Source organism: Ciconia boyciana, chromosome 5 (assembly GCF_034638445.1).
Source record: "Ciconia boyciana chromosome 5, ASM3463844v1, whole genome shotgun sequence".
Classification (NCBI taxonomy): domain Eukaryota; kingdom Metazoa; phylum Chordata; class Aves; order Ciconiiformes; family Ciconiidae; genus Ciconia; species Ciconia boyciana.
In genome coordinates this window covers 79,529,669-79,555,642 of record NC_132938.1, presented here as the reverse complement: position 1 = coordinate 79,555,642, position 25,974 = coordinate 79,529,669, and the positions used below count along the sequence as shown (strand labels likewise).

Genomic DNA, 25,974 nt, shown 5'->3' with positions numbered 1-25,974 from the left:
TCCTCAGGAAATGGCCAATGCGTAACTGCTTCTGGCTGGTGTAGGTTCTCTGTACAAGAACTGAAAACACTATTTTCACCAGTATTAGTGGTTTTACCAAGGCCTGTAGTGACATGACAAGGGGCAACGGTTTTAAACTCAAAGAGGATAGATTTAAATTGGACATAGGGAAGGGATTCTTTACGAGGAAGGTGGTGAGACACTGGAACAGGTTGCCCAGAGAAGCTGTGGATGCCCCATCACTGGAAATGTCAAGGTCAGGAAGTGCACAGGGCTTTGGGCAACCTGATCTAGTGAAAGATGTCCCTTCCTATGGTAGGGGGGGTGGACTTGGATGGTCTTTAAAGGTCGCTTCTAACCCAAACCATTCTATCATTTGATGATTCTGTGGTTTTTGGATGACTCTATGCTGGCATAAAACATCCAGTATAATTCATTTTCACTGGCCTTAATCAGTACTTTATTTTTAATCCAATGGAAATTATTAAATGCAAGTCTCCATTTCTGTTTCTTATATTCTGCTTTGAGAAGATATTTCTCAGCTTAATGATTTTTTTTTTTAGCAAGTGTGCATGTTCCTTCCCTGCCCCCCACCAAAAAAAAAAAAAAAGGCAAGAAAAGCAGTGGTAATTTTGTTCACTCCCTGTGTTTTCCCCAAAAGCATTTCCATGAGCTTTCTTGGTACATACTAAGGAAGATTTTTTAAAAATGTCTGGGTGGACTGTGGTACCATTTGTTTTCCTTCAAGATATGAAGCAATATCAGGAAGAAACACTTGTAATAAGGAAATCTACTTCCTTTTACATACTAATATGTCTGTCGTGTTTTTATAAAGTTGATAAATGCCTTGGCATATAAATATTATAGGTCAACGTGAGGCCAGCCAAAATCATTATCTACTGTTGCTGGAACAATGGAAAGGTGCTTGTACAAAGAGGTGCAATAAATATTAGGCCACTTCCCCAGGAAATGTTTGATTTTTATAGATATCATAACATCTTTTCAAATAATGTATAGTATAGTTTCTTCTAAGACTTAAATGGGGGGGAGGGGTTTGCCATACCACTTTTATCTTTTCTGTCATTATTCCAATTCATTTTTTGGTTGTAGAAAGAGAACTAATTTGGTGTTTGTTTATTTTGACAACAAAACCCCAAACCCAAAATTGATGTTGCATGGAATGCAAAGATCTGTTTTTGCATGACATTTATTCTGCTTTAGTTCTGTACTATACTTACCATACCAGTGGAAAAAACCCCACACTTGGATAGCAAAAAGAAAAAAACAAAACAGTGAAAAAACCATAAAGGACTCTGTGGGAATGAAAAATAGGTGGGTTAAAACAATGTTCGAGCTTAGTAATGAGTATTCTCCAGAGAGAACGATGTACTGTACTTAAGTATACTTAAAGCTTTCAACATGCATTGTACATTTTCTTTAAAAAAGTGTAGTGATTCCAGGTGATCCTTAGAGTTATCATAAAACATTGATGATAAGATCCCATCTATTCAGTTATTTTAGTTCCGTAACTAACTTTTGAATAGTTTCATAACAAAAATGTATGTATTCTAAATCAAATGTGAAGTTCTCACATGTGTGCATGTTTTGGAAAATAATACTTTTAGTGGAAGTGATTAACGGACTGAAAAGATACGTGAAGAATCTTATCATTTCACGTGTATGTGGGGTTAAAGATTTATTTAGACTCAGGTTTTTGGCTGTCTAAAAAGTGTGTCAGGGCACCTTTAGCAAGGGCAATAGTTGTCATTTACAGGTATCAGTTGTATTACCTTATGTTGTCTCTGAATATTATGAACAAGACATGAGTTGGTAGGTAAATACCAAACGGACTTCTAGAAGATAGTACTTCAAGAAAGAAATGCCCAGTCCTTTCTGAGAAGAATGGAATGTAAGAAATCTTTGTTAGCCTCTCATGGCAACTTGAAAAAATATGTCTGGGTGGGTTTTTTGTGTGGAAAACTTCTTATGGAAATAATGTTGTACTTCTTATGCCCACCATTTGTATAACTGTGCTTTACCAGCTCCTCATTTTTAACTGGAGCTGAATAACGCTACTGTTCAGCAGTTGAGGAATTCTGTCCCGGACTTACAAAAATAAACTTATTGTTAGAGCATTATAAAGATAGTAACATTGGATCACACAGTGGTTATGCAGATCAAATGGCTGCTCTTTTCACTGGTAGTAAGCAGTAGATAATTGTAGTGCTGAAGCAAATGTCCCACAAGGCCAATCCCTAATTTGTGTGATCACATTTTGGCAGGAAAACATGGATATTGTGTAAGCAGATATAGTATCCTTAATTTATATTAATGAGTTAGTGTTTCTGAAGTTTGAACTTGATGAACTGTGGTGGCTAATTTTTTTTTTTATAAAGAACATGTGACATGAACAGTGTGAGGGCAAAGTTTCCAACCTCACATTCTTCAAGTTGAAGAAAGATTACTATAATTTTTGGAAGTTGCAAAGGGCTATAGAATTTTTTTAACGGATTTTCAGAGCAGTCCATGTGCTAGCTATGGATAATAATTTTCAATCATAAAGGGGTTTTAGTGGCTTTCATGACAACCCTCCCCAATTCCTAAGGCACAGATGTCTTCATGAAATTGCCACTCCTGACAATTTCAATAAAAGGCATTACTGTTGGGAGGGTTAAGGGGAAAAAAAAATTAAATCATAGAAGCCCTGTTTCCTAGATTCCTCCCCTCCTGCCCCGCCAAAGCTCAGAGCGCTTCTTTCTTGGACTAACCTGTCAGTAGAATAAGCACTGTGATGAAAATTGGCCAAGTGCTTGATGGCCTCCTATTTAAGATGCAGTATTAAAAGCTGCCTGTTCAGTGATCTCAAAAAAGGATGTACATGGAATCAATGCCTTAAATTAATAATTGCTTCCCTTTGGAAAATAAATGCAAAGCAGTGTTTGTAATATTACAAATCCAGAGGGTTTCCTATTAATAATTATTCAGTTCAATAGCATGAGACAACTCCAACTGAAATCTAGAATCGTTCTGAAGCTCTGGTGAGTATGTAAAGAAGAATTCGAATTGCCTTTGTTTATTTGTCACTTCAGAAAACCCCACAAACAAATGATAATTCTGAAAAAGAGAACTCATTGTCTTAGGAAAACCATACATTTATAGTAATAATTTAAAATATGCAACTATACTTAAGAAAATCCAGTTGTTACCCTTATGGTGCAGTCAATGTATATGACTGTCGTGTTTGAAGAACTGAGTAGTGAATTAAAGCACGCAGCTACTTAATTTACTTAACATGAAACAGAAACAAATAAATGCTTTTCTGGACTGTCTTTTAAATGATAGATTAAAGAGTTTTGGTTTAAGAAAAAAAAATCAAACCAAACCCTAAACTTTCAATATTTCCAAATGTAGTCAAGCAGTCAATGAAGATTGAAATGTAAAGCACTCTCACATTTGCAATTCACTTATTAATGCGAGCAGTTTGCAATTTAAAATAGGTGATGCAGAGGTTCAGGATTGGGTTTTAAAACAAAGACCTGATAAACTTCTTGAGAGGGGCAGATCAGAACGAAGGGAGGGTAATAGTTGGTGTTCTTTGTTGGCTGTTGCTTCACTTCAGAACTTATTTAAACTCTCAAACACATACAAGTATGCACCACCACCACCACCCCCAAAAAAAAAAACAAAAAAACCCCAAAAAAACCCCCCCAAAAAAAAACCCCAACAGTGGAACTTTATTTTCATTTTTTTCCAGATGTTTAAAGCCATGGAAAAAAATCCACTAATGAATATATAAGAAATGTTTTGCAACTGAATGTTGCTCCAAAAGGACTGTTTCTTGAATATCAGGATTTTTTTTCTGAAGATGGTCACTGATTTTTAAAAATAATATTCTATTTTGGGCAAGTTATAACATGTTTACCTTCTTGACTGGGACTATGTTGTTGTTCCACATTTCCAAAGCTTCCAGTAAGTTAATCTGTCATTTCAACTGAATACAGAAAAATGTCTGGGTTCAGAGAGAGGAATTTACCACAGTACTTGTTACAAAAAGTATTACACCTTGTTTTTTTATTGGCAACTTAAAAATAAAATTAAATCAGGTAAGCAAAAGTACAGGAAATGTGCAGCTAAAACACATTAGAAGGAAATTGAACTTAATGTGGGGGGGGTTTTGTTTGTTTGGTTTTTTCCCAGAAATTTGGCTTTGCAGATTTTTGCAAATGTTCTGTACGTGTAAGTGGAGATACTAGAGGAGAACTTGTCTGTCCTACCTGTTGGCTATAGAAGGGCTGTTAATCTTCTGAAAAATCTAGATTGGCTACTCAGATGTGAAGAAAGATGTTCATAGATCTTAAAGCAGGCTGGGTTGTACATCAGAACACAGTTACATTTCATTTATTGGTATGCTTCTTATGACCCATTGATAAGGATGTCAGTCTCCAGCTGAGCACAGTGCTTGCGTCCCATATTTAGGTTTGCAAAGAACGTACAGCCAAAATTCCCAATTGAGTCTGTGTCTGGTTTTAACCGTGCATGGATATCCTGTCAGCAGAAGAGAAAATAACACATCTATTTTTAAGTTAGCTGGAATTCTGAAGGCACAAACCACCTGGTATCGCTGAGCAGCTTTGGCTGAATGTGTGCTGTGGTCGCACCCAGGAAAGGGCTTATTAACCTTTGCTGCCGCCTCCTGACCGATTTGTGATCCTGCCTCTCGGAAGGGCTGGACGTGCTAAATTCCTTGGGAGTTTCGCTTGGAGTTCAAATAAAAAAATCTGTAATCTTCACATCAGGCGGTTTGGGGAATTAAAGAGCAGTTGTATGGGCGATTTGGTCGTGATTTTTAAGTAGACATGCTCTTGTATAAAAGTTGATATATTCAAAGTCTGAAAGTTAAAAACACTAGCTTCAGACACTGTTAATCTAGCAAATTATTTAACTAATTCAGTCCTAGGACTGTATCCTGATGTAGGGACTGAGATTAAATACTGAATTGAAAATATTCACAGGAAATAATGTGTCAGAGCCTATGCTTTTTTTTCAGTAGAGCGATTTACAGTTCACTAAAATCTGTAGCAGAATGAAATGTTTTCTGTTTGAAATAGTACCTCAGTGTTAGTTGGTGCTGATGCCATGGCCCACTGGAGGAGTTTTGAACTTTCTTCCAAGTTAATTACTTGTCCCTTGCCAGTGTTACACGGGCTCATTCAGTACCAATATTTTCCCGTAAGTATTCTTCCTAAGGTTGTGGTACGGTGTATCATGCTGGAATAGCAAGAGGTTGGTTTGTTTGTTTTTTTAATTATTTTCCTTTCAAGCCTCAAAGGAAAGCCATATGGGGGCTTTGTCTCTTGTGCTATATGCTGTTTTAGCCTCTACAGCCTGTGTTCTTTGTCAAAGATTTAGTGTCTTCAGTCTTTCGTCAATTAAAGATAGGGCAGGTATTGACCCTCAAAACAAGTTTCGCCCAACAGCATCACTCGAAGTTTTTAGTTTAGTTCTTTTCTGTTGTGGTTTTGACTCATATGTGGATAAGGTAAAAGTTCAAAGACTTTATTTAAACTTGGGGAAATAACAAATTAATAAAAAAATATTTTATCTTGGGAAGATTACATCACTTAAGAATAGCTACAAAATTTTTTGTAGCCTTTGTTGATTAAAGTATGGAACAGCCTATGTTATCCCATTGGAAATTGTCCAAGTTAGTACTGTCTACTGAACATGAGATTATTCTACTAGAAAGCAGGCAGTGTATGCTGCCTTTTTTGTATTTAATTCCTGTTTTTCTGAAATAGGCGTAGTAGTTATATGAATCTAGTCTATACATACACAAAATAAGACTTCCTTTGAATGGGTTCAGAGCAGGTGACTGATGATAATGGGCCAATCATTGCATTAGGAAGACTTCTAATATCTAGCTCTAACCAAACAGACCGCTGCTTGTCACTTGCCAAGAGAGTGTCTTACTCTATGTGGTGTCGACATGGATACTTCAATGCTTCCTTTATTTACTGTTAACTAGGAGCTGCATTGTTCAGAAATTGTGTCTTTTTAGAGAATGATTCTTTGCCTTTGCCTGTGAATAAAAGGAGCTTCTAGAGCGTGAGTGTAGTAGTGCTGGCCCAGGCACTCTCATGTTATGTGTTCAGGGCACATGACAGAGTGCTCTCTGTCTGCTCAGCATCTCTACAAACTGTACAGTTTGCTGTAAGTTTTTAAATCTGTTCCAAAGAATGCGTAATGCATTTCTTAAAAAAAAAAAAAACACCAAACCAAAAACCAAACCAACCAAACAAAAAAGACCCCAAAACCAGAAACAACCCCACAAACCCAAAACACCCCCTAATCCTTACAGTATTAATTCCATTTAATTATTATTACATTATGTGAAATTTCAGAAATCATAAATAGTTTTTATTTTGTCATTTAAGTGACTTTGAATAAAAATGTTTTTATAAAAAGCTGCTTTTGAAAACGTGCTTTTAATTAGATGAAATGTTAAGATGATCTTGAAAACATGTCTATAGGACTTCAAAATTGTGGTAATTACCTATTTTCTGGTAACATCAAAAAAAAGAACATTTCCTCCAGATTATTTTGGATGAATATAAGGTCTGATCTTCTGTGACAGACTGTCTTCAAAATGGTTATTTTGATCAATGTCAGATCTTGAAAAGAATTAATTGTCCTGTTGTGTTGTGTTTTGTTTGGTTTTGTAACCTCTGAGGAATTACAAAGAAGGAATTGGACTGTATTTCTGCTTATTTTGAAATAATTTTTTTCTACCCCCAGACTTGAGGAAAGACCAGATCAATTCAGAAGTTAACTACAGACCTCATGTTAATTTCCCCACAGAATCACATTTGCAGGTGCCCAGTCCTCCAGTAAAAAGGTAACTAATACTGGCATTAATTTGCTATGTAATAGTTTAAGAAATACTGAATTCTGTTATGTGACAGTAATCAATATTAAGCATGCAAAAGTTAAGGTATTGTGTATTTTTGACAGACAATGCCTTTTGTATTTTACGTAATTGATAGGGCTGAATGCTCTCTGTCTTTATTTTAATTTTGATGCTGTCAGTGGAATCAAACAGCTTACATTGTTTTAAACCATTTTACCAGAGCAAAGGGATTTAATAGTTTTCTGTTTTGAATTTATATGCTACAACAGGCAGCGATTAACCAATTTGTTGGTAGCGCAATAACCCCATGAAGTTTTGAAAAGCTTGGCTGGAAGGGGAGGAAAAGGTAACTGTTGATTAGAAGCTGCTGCTATATACCTCCTGTTCCTAATTTGAACTGTAAGTGCTCAGTACCTCCTAAAAATCAAGAATCTAAATACAAATTTAGCACCCAGAAGTAACATCTAATATTTGAAAAGTGGATGTATCAGACTGAGTGTCAGGGATGCTTAGAAGAGAGCAGAGGTCATGTTTGACATAGTCCTGAATGTTGAAGGAATTTTATCTTACCTTACAGATACTCAGTCTCTTGCAGAGATTTTTTTGGGGCACTTTACATTTCAAATGAAAGAAACCTCCGAGTGATTTAATACAACTTTTAATCAAATGGCTGTATGTTAAGCAGATCCCAATTCTTTAGTCAGTTTGAATATTTAAGCAGTGTTACCAAGGCTGTCTTTGAAAAAAATCCTTCGGCTGTTTGAGCTTTTTCTTATGTTATTATGGCTACTTACATCCTGTGTGTTTTTGTATTTTAGAGTTGAAATGCCTGAGACCAATAGGAAACTTCTCCCATCATCAGCTCTACAGCCAGTTCTTAAAGACATTGTTAAGTCAGAAAGCAGGAACAAGGCAAACGAACAGAATTCTTCAGAGTGGCTTAATCCAGAGAAGCTTGAGAAGATGAATGTGTCAGTATATTGTGCTGAGGGCGTACCCCACCCCTATACAGAGAGTGTCTGTGGAAGGAAGCTGATCAGCAATGACTTTCACTCCTCTTCCCAGCCACAGTCTCATCACGCAAGAACGTTTGGTCCCAAGGTGGGGTTGTTGCCTTGCGTGCCACAGAACCTGTCAGAAAGGCCCATGGTGCTTCCCCCTCCCGGTGAGCATGTGGGGCACCCATTCCGAAGGGCGGATGCTCTTTGGGTGCCTGAAGCAGTGTACCAGAATCTTCCTCCCCCTTTACCACCGAAGAAATATGCTCTGAATACTTTGCCAGGATCAGAAAACAACTCGGCAGCTGATGTAAAATCAACAGAAGTGTTGCAAAATAATCCATTAAGGCAAACAGGTACATCTTTAAAATCTGCATCAGAAGCAAGCATATTTACAAACGAACAAAGGCTTAAAGAGCCGTTTCAAGGGAATGAAGTGTTTGTTCATAAACCGGATTCTCCACCTCGCTTATCAGTTAATGACTTTTGGACTGTGTCTGAAAACTTCTTAAAGAAAGGATCTCGTCATATGGGACCAAGTGCTGGCTGTGTGGATGGAAATGATAGTGTATCCCTAACGACTTATTTTTCAGTAGATAGTTGTATGACTGACACATACAGGATGAAATATCATCAGAGACCCAAGCTGTATTTTACAGATAGTGGAAGCTTTCACAAAGAAAAGCATCCTCCATCAGCTGGAGTAGCACTGAGTGCTACGTACCATGCTAGTCTTGAGCCCAGGCATCCCATATCCGAGCAAAGGTACGAGGCAAATGTAGAAGGCATACACTGCAGTAGATAGATTCTTTAAAAAAAAAAAAAAAAAAAAAATCCGGATCTGACTTTTGCATTTCATGTAGTCTGTAAATGGGCACAAACCTTGAATCTCTGTCTGTGATAACTAGGTACCCAGTTAACTGTACTTTGCTTAGGAGTTATGACTGTTTAAATGAATATGCAAATAGAGGTGAACAGAGGAGAAGAGGTGCTAAACTTCTGGTTCTTGGATTTGTTACTCTAGTTGCCTTAATGCTTACCTCTGTTACTCAGCTTGTCTTCTACAGTTTATCTTAAAAATGGTCCCTGTTGGGTGTATGCATCTTACAGCAGTGGGATCAACTAGATGTTACTAATTTTGTAAGAAGATTTAATTAGTTGCAGTTTAAAAAGTGTTCCTTCAGACGGTGGTCACTACATACTTAGACTAACAAAAGGGATAAACATATGACCATATATAATGCAGTAAATGTAGTTATAATAGAGCAGTATTTGTCCTGATAGGTAGCAGGAGGTGACATGGGGTTTTTTCAGCTGACTTCTCTGAGAGTCTGTGCTTTCACAAACCTTCAAGTGTCTTTAATACAAGTTTACCCAGAGAATTTCTAACTTTTTATTTGAAAAGCCTTAATAATAATAATTCTTTAAAAACGGTTCTGGTTTGCAAGTGTTAAGTAAGATTTTTGAAAGGGAATTCAAGTAAACTGCAGTCATAGACTGTCCTATTAATATACCTGCTCTTATGTTAGTGTGTATTTTAAAACACATTTATCAGATTTGTTCACCCTATAAGCTATATACTTATTAAAATTAAATTGAACCACATAAGCTATAAAATGATATAGCAGAATAGGATGCTGATTTTAAAATACAGTTATCATGCAACTATGAAAGATTAATTTTGTAAGGTTTTAGATATATTTACTACTTATGTTCAGTTCTGATTTATTCTACAGTTGCATGCAACGTCAATGCTGCTATTTATTGAACTTCCTATCTTTTTTCAGCTTGACATTTTGAGCAATGTTTAGTGGGGATCAGACATTTGATTTTACTGACAACGTTTTTTCCTATTCGGAGCACTCCTACACATGGATATGTTCTGCATTAGCAGATCAGGCTGACTGAACCTGTAGCCATTCAGACTGCGGTGGCTGAGGGAGCATGAAAAGAAGAGGTTCCTCTCTTTCTCTGCTCTAGCACTCTGCTCTGCAGTTTTGGCAGCTCTGGCGTTTACCACGTCCTTTGTTAACCTGACTTCTTTCAGTAACAAAGAGGAGGATTTATTTGGCTTTTATTATTTGGTTAGTTAAATCAGTGCACAGAACTATCTAGCGAGTGCTGAGGCCCAGCATGTGGCCCAGTGAGGGCTGGGGAGGAAAGAAGGGCGAAGAGGATTTCACTCTCGTGGCAGCCCTGAGTGTTTGAAATAATGCGCTGTGTCTTGTGGTGTCAGAGGCAGGGGCTTAGAGTTCTGTTTCAGTCTGTAACATTGAACAATGTATAATTTAGAATTAATGTCAGCAAAGCCTGGCACAATCCGAAAAAGTTAAATTTTGCCATTACTCATATTAAGAGTGTTAACTTAGGGTGCTGCTGCTTACATCTAAACATCAATGCCTTTTAGTTATGAAAATAATGCAAGAAGGTTAAATATGCATAATAAACACTCTTGCTTTTATTTGCACTGTTAGTCAGAAAGGCTTTTTTTTATGTCCTTAAACCTTATGTGAGTTATAGTGCTTCAGCCAAATGTTGGCAATTGTTTAGCATGATTATCCAAGGTATACATTTAAACAGTAGTTTGGGTTATTCTGTGTCAAGGTCAGTTTGTTGTTTTTGTTTTTTTTTAAACTACATATAACTTAGAGTAGAACTGGAACATGATATATGCAACAAACCAGGTATCTCAGATTAATCTTATTTCTACCTTCTTGATCAAAATTTGTTGTAGCACTTGGGAAAAAAAGAATTCTAGAATTTGTAGTGCAAATAATTATGCATGTTTAGGTATGGCTGCTGGTAAACAGCAACTTAAAAAAATTACCCTTTTGTAAGAAAATCAATTGAATACAGAAAAAGAACCCTGAAAATGTAAGAACTTGGAAGATTCCTAATTGTAGTATTTTTGAGAGAGGTTTCAGAGCCTGTAAATTGAACTTTTCTAGTTCATCTAGCAATGTTACATAATATATATAGCCAGTTAAGTAAAACTGTCTTCTAATACTTGTGTAAAAACAAAGATTATTGGAATTTGTAAATAATGTATCATTTGTAAAATGTTTTGCAAAAATCTTGTATTTGAAATGATAGTATTTTTATGTATGAATAGCACAGCAGCAACTGTGAATGATGTTAGAACACTTATTTTTAAACATGCATAGCAGTGTTTATACTTCTGTACAATGAGCAATATGAATGCCTATTACTGATACCAATGAATTTGGCTTCCAGTAAGCACAACTGGTAAACTTATTTTTCAAGTAGCTGCAGTAATTTAGATGTACTTCAGTCTCCTTGCTTTGCTTGAAACAATCTTACCAGACAACTTTGTGACCCGTGTTTACCAGATATTTAATGATAGTAAATAGACAGCTAATCGAGGCACCTTTGTTTTTATATTTGACTCTGCACTCCATGTATGTATGTACGTACGTAATATTTGCTAACTAATATGTGATAACTTGTTTTAACTTACCTAGGGTGCCTATTTATTTTTTTATAAATGTCCCCTTCTGGCTATAGATTTGTATAAGAGCCTAGACAATTTTTGTAACAGTAAAGACATTAACAAGTCTTGTAATTAATATATTTTTCAGTCTTTAGAATTATTTTCTTGCAAAGTTCTGCTTGTTCAAACTATCAGATAAAAATTTAAAACAACTTTGTCTTCTGTTCTTTTTGTACTCCATGTTTTGCAGATGGTGGTTCAGTTACCTTTTTTGAACAGTAAAATTCATCTTCTGAAGTATTTGTTTATAAAGCTGTTAAACCTATTTAGCTTTCTAAATACCTGTAAACTGCATAAAGCAGTTTTAATACCATAATCCCACAGACTTGGTGACAACTGATTGCTTAGTTACACAAGCTGTCTTTCTACCTTACTACCCTTGCTTTTTTAGGGGAGAGTGAAATTTGCCTCGAGATATATATATATTCACATGCTCCAGCAGTGTATGAAATAGCTTGAGCCCAATGTATCACAAGCCTGCACTTTGTGAGCTTTAAGTTTTCTGAGATAAGTAAAACCTTGTGTGTCAGATCTGGCTGAAGGAGAAAACTAAATCATTAGAAGATACCTTAAAATTTCTTTTAACTCTCTAAAGGCTATTAAGGCTTATTCTCACCTGTCTTCCTTACCAAAAGAGAAATGGAGCAACATTACAGTGCTTCCCTAATAGGTTGTTCCCTTGAGATTTCCCTGGAGGAGTCGGGGGGGGGGGGAGTAGTGAACTTGGCTCTTTAATAGCTTCATTTGAAAAACTGGAAAACCCATTTTTCTATTTGTGAGAATGCAATCACAGTTCAGTGCTCTTCTGCATGAGGAGTCAAGAACTCTGAAATGGCTGACTTGTTTCTTAGGTACCAGCAGCCAAGATCATAAATGCCAGCAGGTAAAGGCATCTCTGTTCTTAAAGCATAGGTCTGATACATAAAGAAAGCCACTGGCAATGGACAAATTGTCTTTAACAATGAAAGAAAAATAAAGGGAAATAGAGCATATGCCCACTTTTGCATCCCAGATCCTATTTAACCTGATAATAGCCTGTTTTCATTTAGTATTAGAAGACACTGACACATTCTCCGCTTCAAAGTCTCTGAAATCTAGTTATTTTATTACATTTATTCCTGAAAAAAAAACCAAACCCAACAACGGTGAATTGTACTTCTCGGTATTCACAAGGGAAAAATACTCAAGAAAATTGAACCCCTGTTCATCCACAGTTGAAGACTGTATTCTGCAAAACCTGATCAGGTAAAAAGCCTACTCCATGTACTTAGCTTCTTTTTCTTTCTCCTGAGAATGCAAGAGACTCCTTGATAGAACACTGGAAAGTCTCCCTATAGTGAGACAGAGGAAATTTTGATGGGGCACATGGAACTTGAAACCTGTTACTTACCTATTACTGTCTACTTAGTCATCCATGGAAGGTGTATGGAAGAGGGTACTGTACATGTAACCTGCCAGCTACTCAAGAAGGCTGTTCTTGTAAGATCGCTCCTTCACTGTTCATAGCAAGGAAAGTGGAACCTGTTTCATCTAAATCAGTAAGCGAGGACAGTAGGCTGCTACTGCTGGTAAACACCAGCATGTTTCAGAAGGCATAGGAACTGCTGAAGCTAGAGTCTCATGCATGCTGTGGTATAAAGAGAGAGAAAGGTAGAATAGAAAACCAACCAGCATCAGACCCTCATGATTAACTTTTTGAAAGTAAAACAGTTGGGTAAGCTTCACTGGTTGAGGGAAAAGGTCTGAGTTACAACTACGTAAGAGCTGGATTTTATTCTCAGCCACTCTACAGTCTGACCTTTCAGTTGATTTTATTCAAACAGTACATCTTTTCATTTCTGCTTAACAAACCTTTAGGCACTAATTACAAAAGCACAAAGTGTCTTGCGTGACCTTTAAGGCACAGTTTAGAACACAGAAACAGGATACAGGTAAAAACCTGAACAGTAATACTTGTGATACAGCCAGAGATATATTATGATATAGTGTATATATGCGCCTTTTGCATTCAGATGCAAGTGGAGTGGTGTTCCCCGTTGTTTGTACTGCACAAACGGTCCTCCTCTTCCGCTGCTTGTTTTCATAAGGTGCATCCTGCAATTAGATAGTGGCTCTACAGAGAACAGAAAAAGTCTGGTTACTCTTGCAGTGCTCTACCGTCCTTTGGAAGATACAGTAAACACGAAAGAAGCATCAAGCATCCTTTCTGATCCAAGAACTGATACTGTATTTTTTTGTAAAAAAAACCAACCCAACAAACAACCCACCCACCCAAGCTGCTGGTTGTCTGGAATTAGCTTCACGATTCTTGGGAGGTATTTGTGCTTTCCAGGCCTTCTGAGGCTAGGCCAAGGAAAGCCAAAGTTGCTCCCAGGTGCCCCCTCCCCTGCCAGGAGCGGTACCTTCCCCCAGGCTCGTCCGCGCCGGCCACCCGTGGGCACCCAGCGAGGCACAGACCGTCCAGCGGCTGACAGCTGGAGCTCCCCTCCTTCCGGTCCTCCCTCCGGTCCTCCCCAGGCCGCCCACAGCCCCTCCTCCCTCCCGGAGCCGGTGCCTCGGCGCAACGCCTCCTCGGCACCGCTCGCCCAACGGGTGGGTGGAAGTCCGCGCCGGCCGGGAGCGCCCCGCCCCGCGGAGAGCCGGCACTCCCCGGGTGCCGGGCGGGACCCGGGCCCGAACGCACCCTCTCCCCGGCGGCGGCGGGGGCTAACCTGGGCCCGGCGCCCTCAGGGCAGCAGGTAGATGACCACGAAAAGCGCCAGGTCGAAGAGGACGAAGAGCCACAGGTCCAGCCAGTAGGACTGCCCCGACAGCGCCCGGCCGCCATCCGCCGCCGCACCCGACGGCTGCTGCTGCTGCTGCTGCTGCTGCTGCTGCTGCTCCCGCCGCCGCGCCGCCGCCTCCATGTCCGCGGGGGTCGCAGCGCGGCACGGCGACACCCACCGCGCAGGCACCCGCTGCGCTTCCGGGTGGGGAGCCAATGAGAGCGGGGCGCACGTACTGCCGCCACGCCCCGCGCCGGGCAGCACTGCCCTCGCCTCCTCGCGAAGCGCCCCGCCCTGCTGGGGGCGGCGGTTGGTGACCGTTGGGGCGCGCGCGGCGCTGCTCCCCTGGCAGGCTGCCGCCGCTGTGGCCCCTTCCCCGCTCGCTGCTGAGGGGCTAATGGCGATGCCAGGGCGGGCTCATGTGGTAAAGATACTGGACGTGGAGGGAGCTCCTGCTTCTCCTGCTGGTGTTGGGAGAAGTGATGCGTGTGGAGGCTCTCTCTGACTGACATTTCTGTGGTAGTGCCTGGGCACTACTGGTTCCTGCTCCCTGACAGTCCTCAGGGCGCTTGGCCAGGTGAGACAAGGGTGTGGGGAAAAGCAGGTGGTCAGTCCTGTCAAAGCGTGTTGGCCTTGTTCTGTTAAGCTGTACTGGTACTTGTGTGGAAATAAACACTCGCAAGTTCTTCCTGATACAGTTTCTTGGGGAGCAGATGATGCCCTGGAAGAAACTAAAAGACCTTTTGGGAAGTCCTGTGGTGAAGAAGTTTAGGAAAATTGAAATTGTTTTAAGATATACTCCTATCCTTGAAGGTTAGTTGGAGGTTGTACACCCTAAACAAACATGGAAAAGTTCACGTAGATAGTGTATACTGTGTGCTTTATTTCCACAACACGCAGTGGCGTAAGAAACTAGATTAAGCTGCACAACCTCATAGTTGGGATGTAGTACCCTCAGTCCAGCCAGTTCACTCAGTACTGAAAGGAGCAATTATTTTCATTGTGCCTAGAAGGACGACCAGAAACTTAGGAGTATCTGAAACAAAGCCTTCCTCGTTGTAGCTATTGACCCTTTTTAGCCTCATATTAAGAGAAAAGGCAGTACTTGCTGCAGAATGCAGAGCAGGTGCATCTATCTGATCAGAGTTTAACTTCTCATAAGCATGCTCTTAAGGGTAGCTATTTTCCTTAATAAGTTCTATCATTAGAAATAAGGATGAACTTGAATTTGTCTTTATATGGCAAGTATTGGTTAAGCATATGTGTGTTAGGTGAAGTATATTAGAGATTTCTGGGGGAAACAATACTTCCCCTTGAAGACTTGTACCCATCTGTATTACCTCATTTGAGCAAAAGGAGCTGTGGATTGTAGGTTTTCCCAAAGCAAACGATTTCCTATTAGCTTGCAAAGTAATCTAATTCTGAAATTCCTGCCTAGGAAACAAAAGTCTCCTAGTCAAATTTACTAGGCTATCTCATGCACATTCTAATATAATGATCTTATTTGTTAGTTTACCAAAGCTGTACCACTCTCCTCCATCCCTATAACTGATGATCTTATCTCAAGTGTTGGAGACTGAGTCTTTAAAGATTTTTCTTTATTTTTTAAGTACAGCTGCTGACCACATCTGTCTGCAGTGTTTGGAGTTGTTAAATACTTTTGAGCTCTCTCTTTTTTTTTTTTAAGAAATAATATAAGATTACTTTTCAGTTTGTGGCCTTGTATATAATTCAGCATTAACTAAAATAATTTCTCAAATACTTGATGGAAAAAATACCCTACTGATTATTGTAGCCAATCAATCAAACAAATCTGGTAACATAGATCAAAATAACCACGAATCAGGGTGTTCCTGGGATGGGTGTGGCAGGGGTAAGTGCATTGATACCAAGCGTGGGCTAGAGTTCAACTTTCTGAACCAGAGGGGTGCAAGGCGTAAAGGGTCAGCATACTCAGGGATGAAAGAGAGAACACACTCAGAAACTTAATACAGCTTTCAATCCAGCCAGTAAAGTCTCTAAAAGAAATAAAATGGCATTCTCCAATTTCCTGAAACCTTTGACGTGTAATTGTTAATGTACTTCTATGCAATTTAGAAGCAATAATGACATGCAGCTGATAACGAAGGTCAAACTCTACAACAGCACTTCGATGGTTAGGGCTTCTGTCTTATAGTTTAGTCTGCTTTTTCACTGTGCATAGCTTAACTGAAAGAATCTGTCACATAGCTGATTGCAAGCCATTATTCTTTATCCCTCTTCCTTTTAAAGGCTTTAGTATCTAAACAAAATAGCCTAGAGATAGACAGAATTTTGTAATAGTGTTGCTTCCTGATTTTAGGGTGTTGTTTTTGTTTGGTGGGGTATTTTTAGTTTTTCATACCTTTGCTTTTCAGTTTTACGTTTCTTTGTAATTGAAAATTGAAGGACTGTTTAAAATAGCATTCTCTTCATTGTGATATATGTGGTATATCTACCCACTAAAAGATGATTATGTAAAAAATATCTACACTGGAAGTTGCATACAATCAGTATCTGGGGGAGGGAATCCGAATTCATAAAGAAGCGTGATCTGACCTACTCCTAACTCAACACTGTTTGCGTCATGAGAGCATGTTGGCAGTAGAGGGAGCTAGGAGACGCTGAAGACCGCAAAAATACAGGCTAAGAGAGAATTCAGTTATGAAAATAACTGAAGGAAAAAATGTTTTTCTTTTTTATTCGTTTATGGCTAGCAAAAAGGCAGTGAAGGATAGCCAAGAAAACTGGGGACTAAATTTTGCAAGGTATTTTTAAAATGCGTTAAAATCATAATGTGAATGTACGCATTCAGAAATGATATTTGAAATTGGACCTGTAACAGCATGTGAATAAGCACACGGCAGAAGATTATCTAGCTGTTTACCATCATCAGGGAATTCTGTGATGAAGTGCTGTGAGACTTTACAGATACAGCTGCATTCATATTTTGGGTTAGACCTCAGGGCAGTCCTCAGGCCCACATGGTATCATGACCTTTTAGCAAAGCCTTACATGAATCTGGCTTTTTCTAACTATGGTGGTAGAAGCGTGGGTGCCAAAAGCTCAGAAGCCAAAAGAGCTCGGGGCATATGTGCTGAAGGACAAGAGCGCTAGCAGCACACAGGTTTGTTCTGCTGATGTGTCAGACAGGGTCCAGGGCTGGGAAGCAGGCTGCCCTGTAGACATGGGGACCAGATTAGATGGCCACCAAGAGGCATAGTTAGAGGGACACAGCAGATCTTAACTAGCGCTGACTCTTGAGAGGCGAGGCAGTTTTACTGCAACCCTTAGGAAATAGCACAACTCAAGGGAGGTGAGGCTGGGTTGAAAATAGCACTTACAGACTGGACAACATGAGCACAACACGGTGCATATTTGTCACCCATCAGAAACATCAGTGTTTGAAGTCAATGTAGTCTGAAATCATTCTTTATCGTGTTAAGATACCTTCAATATTGTTATTAATGTCCTGAAAGAAACTCAGAGCCTGCTAATACTCTTCCTGACGCAGGCTGATTTGAACCCCTAATGAATTGGAACAGCTCAAAATCTGCATGTTCAAAAGCATGGTCTTACTTTTAGAAACAAATACAATGAAATTACTTTACGTGAGATAACTGTATATCAATAATATAAAGCACGTACTGTTGATATGAGCCAGGTATCAACGGGATATCATTTAAGTCCTCCAAGTGAGCAGTATTATCACACCATCTTTTATGTTTATTCCATATTTATATTTACATAGGATAGTCTTAGAGACTTGGGTGTTGCCAGGTTTCTTTTAGGTTTTGCCATCCTTATTATACAATATTCAATACACAAAGAAACTGTTTATCAATAAAAATATTATGGTAAGGAAACTAAGTTGCCATTTGAGAACCAGTGCAAAAAATATTTAAGTTCTGCTTATAGAAAATAGTTTATGCAGCCTTTTACAGTATGGCACTCAGGTAGGACTTGGTACAAATAACATTTTAGCATTTGTATCAAATTGTAATTGGATTTTGTTTATTCAAGGCAAAACAGTAAACATAAGGAACTAGCCTGTGTTTTTAACAGGGCTAAGTAATTGCAGCTTAGGAGGTGCTGTGAGGGGATAAAAGGAAAAAAAAACAGAGGATATGTAGAAAAATGGTATTTTTTCATTGGTTTTTGATTCTGGTGCTGTTCTGGGTTCTGTTTGGGTTCTGTTCTGGGGCTTGCTTAGCCCCTTTTGAAGAATCTCTTGGCTTCAACTCCTTCATATATGTAGGTCTGTAAAGAAATTAAAAAGAAAAATCAGTGGCTGCTATTACGAAGTTTCGTTTCACGGATGCTATTGAGAGATGGTCAATAGTGATTTAATTAATTGTGACTGGTGGCCACATGGGGCCTACGAGCCCTTGTGCGGGCGCTGAGGAAAGGAACGTAAGGAAAGCAAGCAGCCTGTTGTCAATAGACATAAATTCTCTATGCAGACACTTGAAGCACCACGGGACAGCTTTTGGGGGCTTCAGAAAAAAACCAAAGTATTGAAGTGCCATAGTCCCAATACGGCTGCTTAACAAGTTTCACCTATTTGACTGGTTTTATTGGAAGTGTGAAGGAGCACTGAAGGGTTGGACTGTATGCTTTTGATATCTCAAATCTCACACCTGTTCATAAGTTTGGGGGTTTTTTATTTATTCTTTTAAGAAGCTTGTGACCTGCTAGCGGAGGGGATCTTAAAGCATTACAGTTCAGCTCAGTTTCTGGCTTTACTACAGAGCTGTGAAACATTTCCCTTTTGTCTCAAACCTACCCCTCTGTGCCATCATCCCCTGCCCCAACCCCAAACGTTGTTTTCAAAAGGCATTTATCAGCCATTGACAGCATTACCCTGTAGCAAGCTTGCGTGGTAAGGCTTTTACAACGCAGATGCTTGGAAAAGGGCCTTCAGTCAGAACGCATCTATATAGTGTGTATGTATCTATCTCTCTCTATATATATCTTCTGTATACAGCTTGTATTCACAGGCTTCAGAATGCATTGATAAAATACAGTTCACATGGGTAGAAAAACGTAAAAATCACAGATTGCGAGTTTTATTTTAAAGTTTTAAATTTTGATAGACTACTTGAGAATTTTAACTAAAGATAAATGAGGTTATTTGGCTTGAAGAAAATACTTACTACTTTCAGAACAGCTTTTAAAATTTTTTCAGTTCATTATATTGTAAAGTTGTATGTAAGTGACTGTTTAACTCACCTGAACAAGTTCATCACCTACGATTTCTCTGTATGCTGTGAGTGTTTTTCCATTATCTTTTCTAGTAAATGTTCCTACAAGTTTATTTCCTTCCATGTTCCAAGAACCCTATAATGGTGAAAAAAACCCAAATATTTTGCAATAGATATGACACTGATTTGATATAAAGACTGCAGGAATGCTTAAAAGTGAGAAGAGATTAAAACAGTGTAATAATGCTTTTTTGGACATCGATGGAAAGGCTGTAAAAATGAAATTTTAATAAAAGCACTAGTTTATTTAATTGCATAATAGTCAAGCTATATTTTTTTAGTGCTCAGCACACCTTGTTTTAATTAATTGTATCAAAAGAGAAAAAGTAATTTCTTATAAATACCCACTCTGTACTCTAGGTGGTGTACTTGAGTATTATAAGAAGTAAAATTGCAATCACCTGGATTTCATCGTGTGAAAATTGCTACATACTCTGCTTTTTGGGCACTCTATGGAACCCTAAGTTTTATGGTACAGTGTTGAACCATTAACAATTAAGACTACCTTGTGTTTTTGTATGTAAGTTGCAAGCATTCCTGAACAGTCACACTTTAAAAGTAAAATTTAAATTAATAACTAGGAAGACAAATCATTAATCTTGAAACTGTATGTCATAAAGTTTTTATCATATAATAAATATATAATTATATAGAAAGTCTCTTACGGTAAGTTCAGTCCCATCAGCCAGGCTGTACTCAAAATTGACTCCCAGAGTGAATTCAATTTCTATGGTACGGAAGTTGCTTGATTCTTTGACAGTAAATTTGTTTCCATCTTGTTGAATAGTAATCTTCAGATTATCATGGGCTCCTAACTTTCTTTTCATCACGTTAACACCTAGAAAAATCAATTAACATCAATCAGAAAAAAAACCCCTAGAGCATCATATTTGTCTCTTTTTTGTGACTTTTATGTGGTCAAGGGAGTTTATTCCAGCATTCTGACCCAAATTTTTATTCTTCTTCACTTTTTATTGAGCCATATTCACCAGTACAGATATAATACAAACCACTATCCAGCTGGAATGGTTTTGTTTATATCCATGTAACACACAGTTTGTACAAACTTTAAGTATCAGGATGTTAAAATGACTTGAATCATGTGTTTCTATAAAATTGAAGAATTATTATTTCCTCCCTGTGTAATTTTTAAACTCGTTTCATGTTATCAAAATAATATTCCTGCTATAGAATTCTACTCAAAGTTTATCATTCAAATTCTCTGAGCCTTTTCCTCAAATGCAGACTTAGAGATTCTTTTCTCTGCTGAAATAAATCTACTGGAATTGGTTAAGTTGCTTAAGATTAACATAATGGAATTAAAATCAGAACATTTCTCAGTATCTTCCCCACCACCCCCATGCAATCTTTTGAAAATAAATGCAGTGCACTATGCAAGGGCAGAGCAGCAAACAGCAAAAGGACAGGCTAGCCAGAAGGTAGTTCACGGACAGCTCGAGTTTGTGTTCAGCCATAGTGGTACTATTCTTGTAGAAGGCATTGGAAAAGTAAGACTTACCCATCACCTCCATGAACTTTTCATAGTTTTCACTTCTGTCTATTTTCCAGGTACCGTTGAATGCCATGTTTCTGTCTGTAGGAGGACTGTTCTGAAGTAACAGATCTTTGCAAAGAGAATTTATGTACTGGCTTATCTTGAAAGCAATTTACAGGATGATGTGGCTGACTAAAGCTCAACTGATGCACTGATCTTTTCAAGGAGAATTTTACTGTAGTTTAATCAAATTTCCAGTCATGACCACGTTGCTTGCTGTCTCTCCCTTATTGCCCCCAAATCATGACAGTATCTTTATTGCTCATCTTAGTAAAGAATTGCTAATCCATTCATTTTATTCACCATATTTGAGTTGTCGTAAAAATCAGCTATCTAGTGAAAGAAATAATTAGACTAAGAAAATTTCTTGACATTTTCTATCTATGTTGTATCTTCATGCTTGTGGGAGAGTCTTTATGCAACTGGAGGAAATATATTTACCCGACAAGCTAAACACAAATCTCTACTTTGTCTATTATAATTTGGTAGAGGTCTGTTCTGCTCAACATAATAAGCATGGGGCAGAGGATTTCCTGAATGTCTGCAGGTTGTTTCAGAAAACTATCCACTTGCTTCTTGTCTAGTGCTGAGCTATGAAAATTGGGATGATATTCTGTATTCATGCACTCACTCTTTAATACATAGTTTAAATTCTGAGCAGTTTCTACAAATTTTCTTCATTATAACACATTCAGTGAATGCTGTGTGCACCTAACCCATTCCTACAACAGAAAAGATGTGCAGCTAAGTGAATTTACCTGATGTGGTTGATCTCCGTAGGTCCCAGATTTTGTCTGTTCAAAGATAATACAGAACATGAGTCTTCCCTGACTTAGCTGCTTCTTCCCCCACTCCCCTTCCCCTCTAATTGGTGCTACTTGAAACTGACCAAAACTATTGACCCAGCTTTTTTCTTTACCAAATTTAGTGTTATAATTATTCTGTTTACAGGGCTGGCATCAGCTTTGCTATCTGTTAGCTTCAAAATGTAAATGTAAATCCTAAACACTGAATTGGATTTTTCTTAGCACACAGGTGATGGGTTGTTCTCTACTTACCAAATTTTAAGTGTGTCTCATGTTATCATAATCTTGTACATCTGTGGATTGCAGCCTGGAACAAGAGGTTTTGCTGAAGTGTAACTATAAATTTAGAACTTTGCTAGCGATACCAGAATAGTGTGGCTTTTCACTCCAGTCAGCTTCATTTTGAAATCAATAGTAATCTGGCTAACAGACTGGAGAGGAAAAATAGCTCAAGTATTTCTCACTTGATGAAAAGAAAAGAAAAAAGAATGTAGGTTAATATTGTTGCAAGTGGTGTAGGGAAAGGTGCCATACTTGCAGCTAGAACAAGGTGCTAGAAGCTGACCATGCATTAGAGTTAAGATTAGCTTTTCCAGACCCTTTGGTCTTTTGAAAGATGGGATTTGGTGCAAGCTAGTCTTGTAGTTGTGAACACCTCGTGTTCCAAGTACAGCTATTCCAGTTCAAGAAGACTCTCCCAGCAGTAATTTGCAGAGGTTATCTCAGATCTGCCAACAGAGCTCCTTTTATGAGTGTTTCCTAATTCATTTCATTTTAAGTGAATCACCTCCTCTTCACAGCAGATGTTTCAAACCTGGGGGTTTGCCAAAACTATGTGGAGAAGAGAGGGGAATATGAAGAATCTTACTTGCCAAACGAATGGTTGCTGGGAGGGCGTGGTGTCCCCAGCGTGGGGTCACGCTGAACATGTTGGAGCACTAACCTGGTGAGCCAGCACAGCCGCAGCTGGGAGAGCAGGAACCCACAGCCATGTCCCTGTTCTGTGTAGGAAGGTTTACCTGCAAGTGACAAGGATTGAGGTTGTGGACACGTGTCCTCTTCAGGCTGCAGCTTGTCCTCTTGTCTTCCACTGTTCCAGCTGCTTGTTTGCCTTTCTCAAAGCCATGGTCTTCCACCTTAGAAATGCCCTTTTTTCTCTAAGGCTAGGAAGAAGCAGAGCCTGCCACTCTTCCTGAACTAGCTACCTGTTCCTTCCTCTTCCTACCTCTTATATTCCTGTCTTGCAGGGTAAAGAAGCCTGCCAGATGGAAGGTGTTCAGGCTATTTACTCTTAATGGCGGTGAGAGAAGTACCTCACAATATCTATTTAACACCATTTAGGTGTTGTTATTAAATAGTTTTTACATGCAGTTTCTTCCCACGTTTTCATGCAGGTTTTTATCACCTTGACTTACATAAAAGTTCTAAAATAAAATTTGCAAAGAAGTAGGCATAATTTTGGTAGAAAAAAATCCTGCTTTTATATAAATATTAGAATTCCAGAATTAACATCTTTTGTGAAGGTCAAAATTGAAATACTACATCTCACTGTGAACTGGAGCATTGTCAGGTACAGGCAAGAAATTTGACTTGAGGAAATATATACATGATAGCCCCTGTAATTGGAACTGGGTAAAAATCAGCCAACTATAAAATGAAAGACGAGTAATTGTGTTAGCATGATGCTGAATCCAAACTCAGTGTCTCAAAAAATGTCATAGCCCATGCCCAGTGCTGTGCTAACATGGATGCCCATCTTACCCTTCAGCCAGCTCAGAAAATGGGCAAAATTAGTTTCTATTAGAGTCAGATTATCTCATTTTATTGCATTGGAGTGTATCTTGACCTTTGCAGTTATCATTGTCAGTCTATATTACTTATTTAGTGTATGTACATAAACAAAAATACCTGGTGTCTGGTTATAGTTCATCCAATTTTTTGTTGCTTAACAAAATTATTAACTCTCTTTACAGTCTTTGCAGAAGGGTTCTTTCTGACAGTGGTGTAGTGCAACTTTTGAACCAGTTCTGTTGTATCTAGTAGAAAATTGAGGCCTGAAATAATGTGAATAATTCATATATGAAATCTAACAAATAGGAAATGACCTTTTATTTTGAGCATTTCAAGAAAGCTTTTCTACTTTTTAGGTGGGTTCTGCATTCTCTCCAAGAACCTGCTGATTCATTTCATTTAAGAAATGCTAAGGTATCTGAAGTAGTGTTTATATATTTAAACAAAACTAATGCTACTGATTACTTTCCTCATTTGAATCCAGTCTATCTTCTTAACCTCTGAAAAAATAACTCCCGAGTAGTGACATTCTGCAGGTTAAGTATGAATTTCTACATCAAACTTACTTCAGTAGTTTCTCTGAACCTTAAAAAAGGGGGAGGGTCTTCTGGAGCGAGGCCTCAACTAACAGGAAGATCTCTCAGATGTGCTTTTCTGGTCAGTTATCTCACAGCTTGCCTTTCCTCCCTTGTGATTCTTTGGTCTCCCTCAGAAGTCAGGCCAACCAGCTGACTCCAAACCTTTTCACCATGGGAGCAGCGAGTAGCTGGGTCCTGAATTTCACATCAAAGCTTGTTGCTCCATTTCTGTCCCATTTTTCCCTTCCTTAACACTTCTTTTCACTGAGCATGAATCCTTAGGATCCTGTTCAGATCAGCCCCACAGATCTGTCAGTTAAGTAGGAATCTCCACAGGTCGTCAATATTTATGAGTTTCATGGTGTCTCTACATTGGTGTAGCGCTGACAGCATAAAGAACTGTTCTTCGCTGAGGTCTCATGGAATGTCAGTGCTAGAACAAGCAGCCGTCTTTTTAATCTCTCACAATTTACATGACTGACTTAGGACTATTAACACACTAAAATCTGACTTCAGTTTTCTTACATGTACTGGAATCATAGATATACACTTTATTCAGAGTTCTTCTGAGTTCCTATAAAAGCTGGGTTTCCTTCTAAAATTATAATTAAAATTGGTTTTTATAGATTTTTTTTTTTGGTTGGAATATTCCACAACCTTTTCCCTTCTTCTGTCTACCTCTTCCTTGTGTGGTTTTCAAAGCTACAATTTTTGCTTAGATGGTGCATTGAAAAACTTGTTTTTTAGTATTGCTGGTTGCATGAAAGTCGTGAAAGCTAAGGGTGTGTATTCTTGGCTTCGTGGCTTTCTTCAACATGCCAGCTTCAGAACACTGAAAATGCACTAACTGTTTAACTTTGAAGTTTGATCTTTAAATGAGGTGGATGGAAATAAATTATTAACTTATATGGTCATGACAATCTCATCATGCTAGCCTGTGATAATCATACCAGGCTGTATTATGATGGTAATTGACAATGAGGTTCCAAAGATCTGGGTGACAAAAATGCTTTTGCTGTGGGTTATATTTGTCTGTCCTATTTATTTTGTGGCTTGTCTTCAAGTTGTTCTGCCTAAAATTAGCTAGGACGGTAGAACTCAGCTTTTCCATGGAGTGATAATGGCTTGGTGCCAGCATAAACATAATATACTTATGTAAATATTATTATATATAATATTATATATTAAGAGAGAGATGAAACCCTGTTAAAACCATGCAGATTAACTGATTTCCTTCAGGTAGTGTGAACTGATTTGGCAGTGTTTATGCATGTTTTCTACTGTGTGATTCTTCTATATGTCTTGGGATGGATTGCAAAGATGGTTGGGCACTTCAATCATTTAAGTGCCCCTGGATCCCTTATTGTGAAGTTTTACTAAGCATTTAAACCACAATACTCAAGTTTATATCGGTATGGTAAATAGATAAATCTATGCCAGTAAAGCCAACTTTAGCATAACTATGGGTGGCGTAGCAACACGGAGCTTGATGGAGCCTAACTAATGCCATCTTTTGGATAAATAATTTCAAAGTATATATTGCAATTGGATGTTGTATTGCAGCAGGATTAAATCATATTTGAAGATTACTTAGGAATTTCCAGTGAGTATAGATCCATTTGTCTGATTAGTTAGTAGTGGGCTGTGGATCTTAAAACTTACTCTTAAGTGTCTGTATACACTCCTTTTTAATTTCTGTGTAATGGCCCTGATCCATAAAGTGCTGCCTGTTTTTGAGAGTTGATTATTGGGGAGAACTGAAGTGCATGAGCTAATAAGCT

The 25,974-nt window shown here is 38.5% G+C and overlaps 2 protein-coding genes and 2 long non-coding RNA genes across 5 annotated transcripts in view; 2 read left to right on the top strand and 2 right to left on the bottom strand.

The window, feature by feature from the left end:
• USP53 (ubiquitin specific peptidase 53) overlaps positions 1-11,562 on the top strand; it is a 40,796-nt gene extending 29,234 nt beyond the window's left edge. For both annotated transcript variants that reach the window (XM_072861226.1, XM_072861227.1), the window contains exons 15-16: positions 6,796-6,895; positions 7,726-11,562. In XM_072861226.1, coding sequence (XP_072717327.1) covers positions 6,796-6,895; positions 7,726-8,710 — 1,085 coding nt within the window. In that variant the 3' untranslated portion in view covers positions 8,711-11,562. The remainder of the gene's footprint in view (positions 1-6,795; positions 6,896-7,725) is intronic.
• Positions 11,563-12,504: 942 nt separating this feature from the next.
• On the bottom strand, positions 12,505-14,360 carry LOC140651734 (uncharacterized). The gene is made up of 2 exons (XR_012042486.1): positions 14,128-14,360; positions 12,505-13,529 (listed from the first exon to the last, which is right to left on the bottom strand). It is a non-coding gene; the product is annotated as an uncharacterized lncRNA (long non-coding RNA).
• A 37-nt stretch (positions 14,361-14,397) lies between these two features.
• LOC140651738 (uncharacterized) overlaps positions 14,398-25,974 on the top strand; it is an 84,398-nt gene continuing 72,821 nt past the window's right edge. The window contains exon 1 of the long non-coding RNA XR_012042497.1: positions 14,398-14,758. This is a non-coding gene — a long non-coding RNA (uncharacterized lncRNA). The remainder of the gene's footprint in view (positions 14,759-25,974) is intronic.
• On the bottom strand, positions 18,223-22,801 carry FABP2 (fatty acid binding protein 2). The gene is made up of 7 exons (XM_072862375.1): positions 22,768-22,801; positions 22,077-22,131; positions 21,777-21,812; positions 20,983-21,057; positions 20,129-20,301; positions 19,432-19,539; positions 18,223-18,459 (listed from the first exon to the last, which is right to left on the bottom strand). Exons 4-7 carry the CDS (start codon positions 21,047-21,049, stop codon positions 18,409-18,411), a joined length of 399 nt encoding a protein of 132 aa, XP_072718476.1. The 5' UTR covers positions 21,050-21,057; positions 21,777-21,812; positions 22,077-22,131; positions 22,768-22,801; the 3' UTR covers positions 18,223-18,408.

Bases quoted from the DNA above. Each gene is read 5' to 3' on its own strand.
- FABP2 (XM_072862375.1), bottom strand. From the start codon at position 21,049: ATGGCATTCAACGGTACCTGGAAAATAGACAGAAGTGAAAACTATGAA. The intron at 20,302-20,982 runs GTAAGTCTTACT...TGATTTTTCTAG, and splicing joins AAAGTTCATGGAGGTGATGG to GTGTTAACGTGATGAAAAGA. The intron at 19,540-20,128 runs GTAAGAGACTTT...TCACCATTATAG, and splicing joins CTGATGGGACTGAACTTACC to GGTTCTTGGAACATGGAAGG.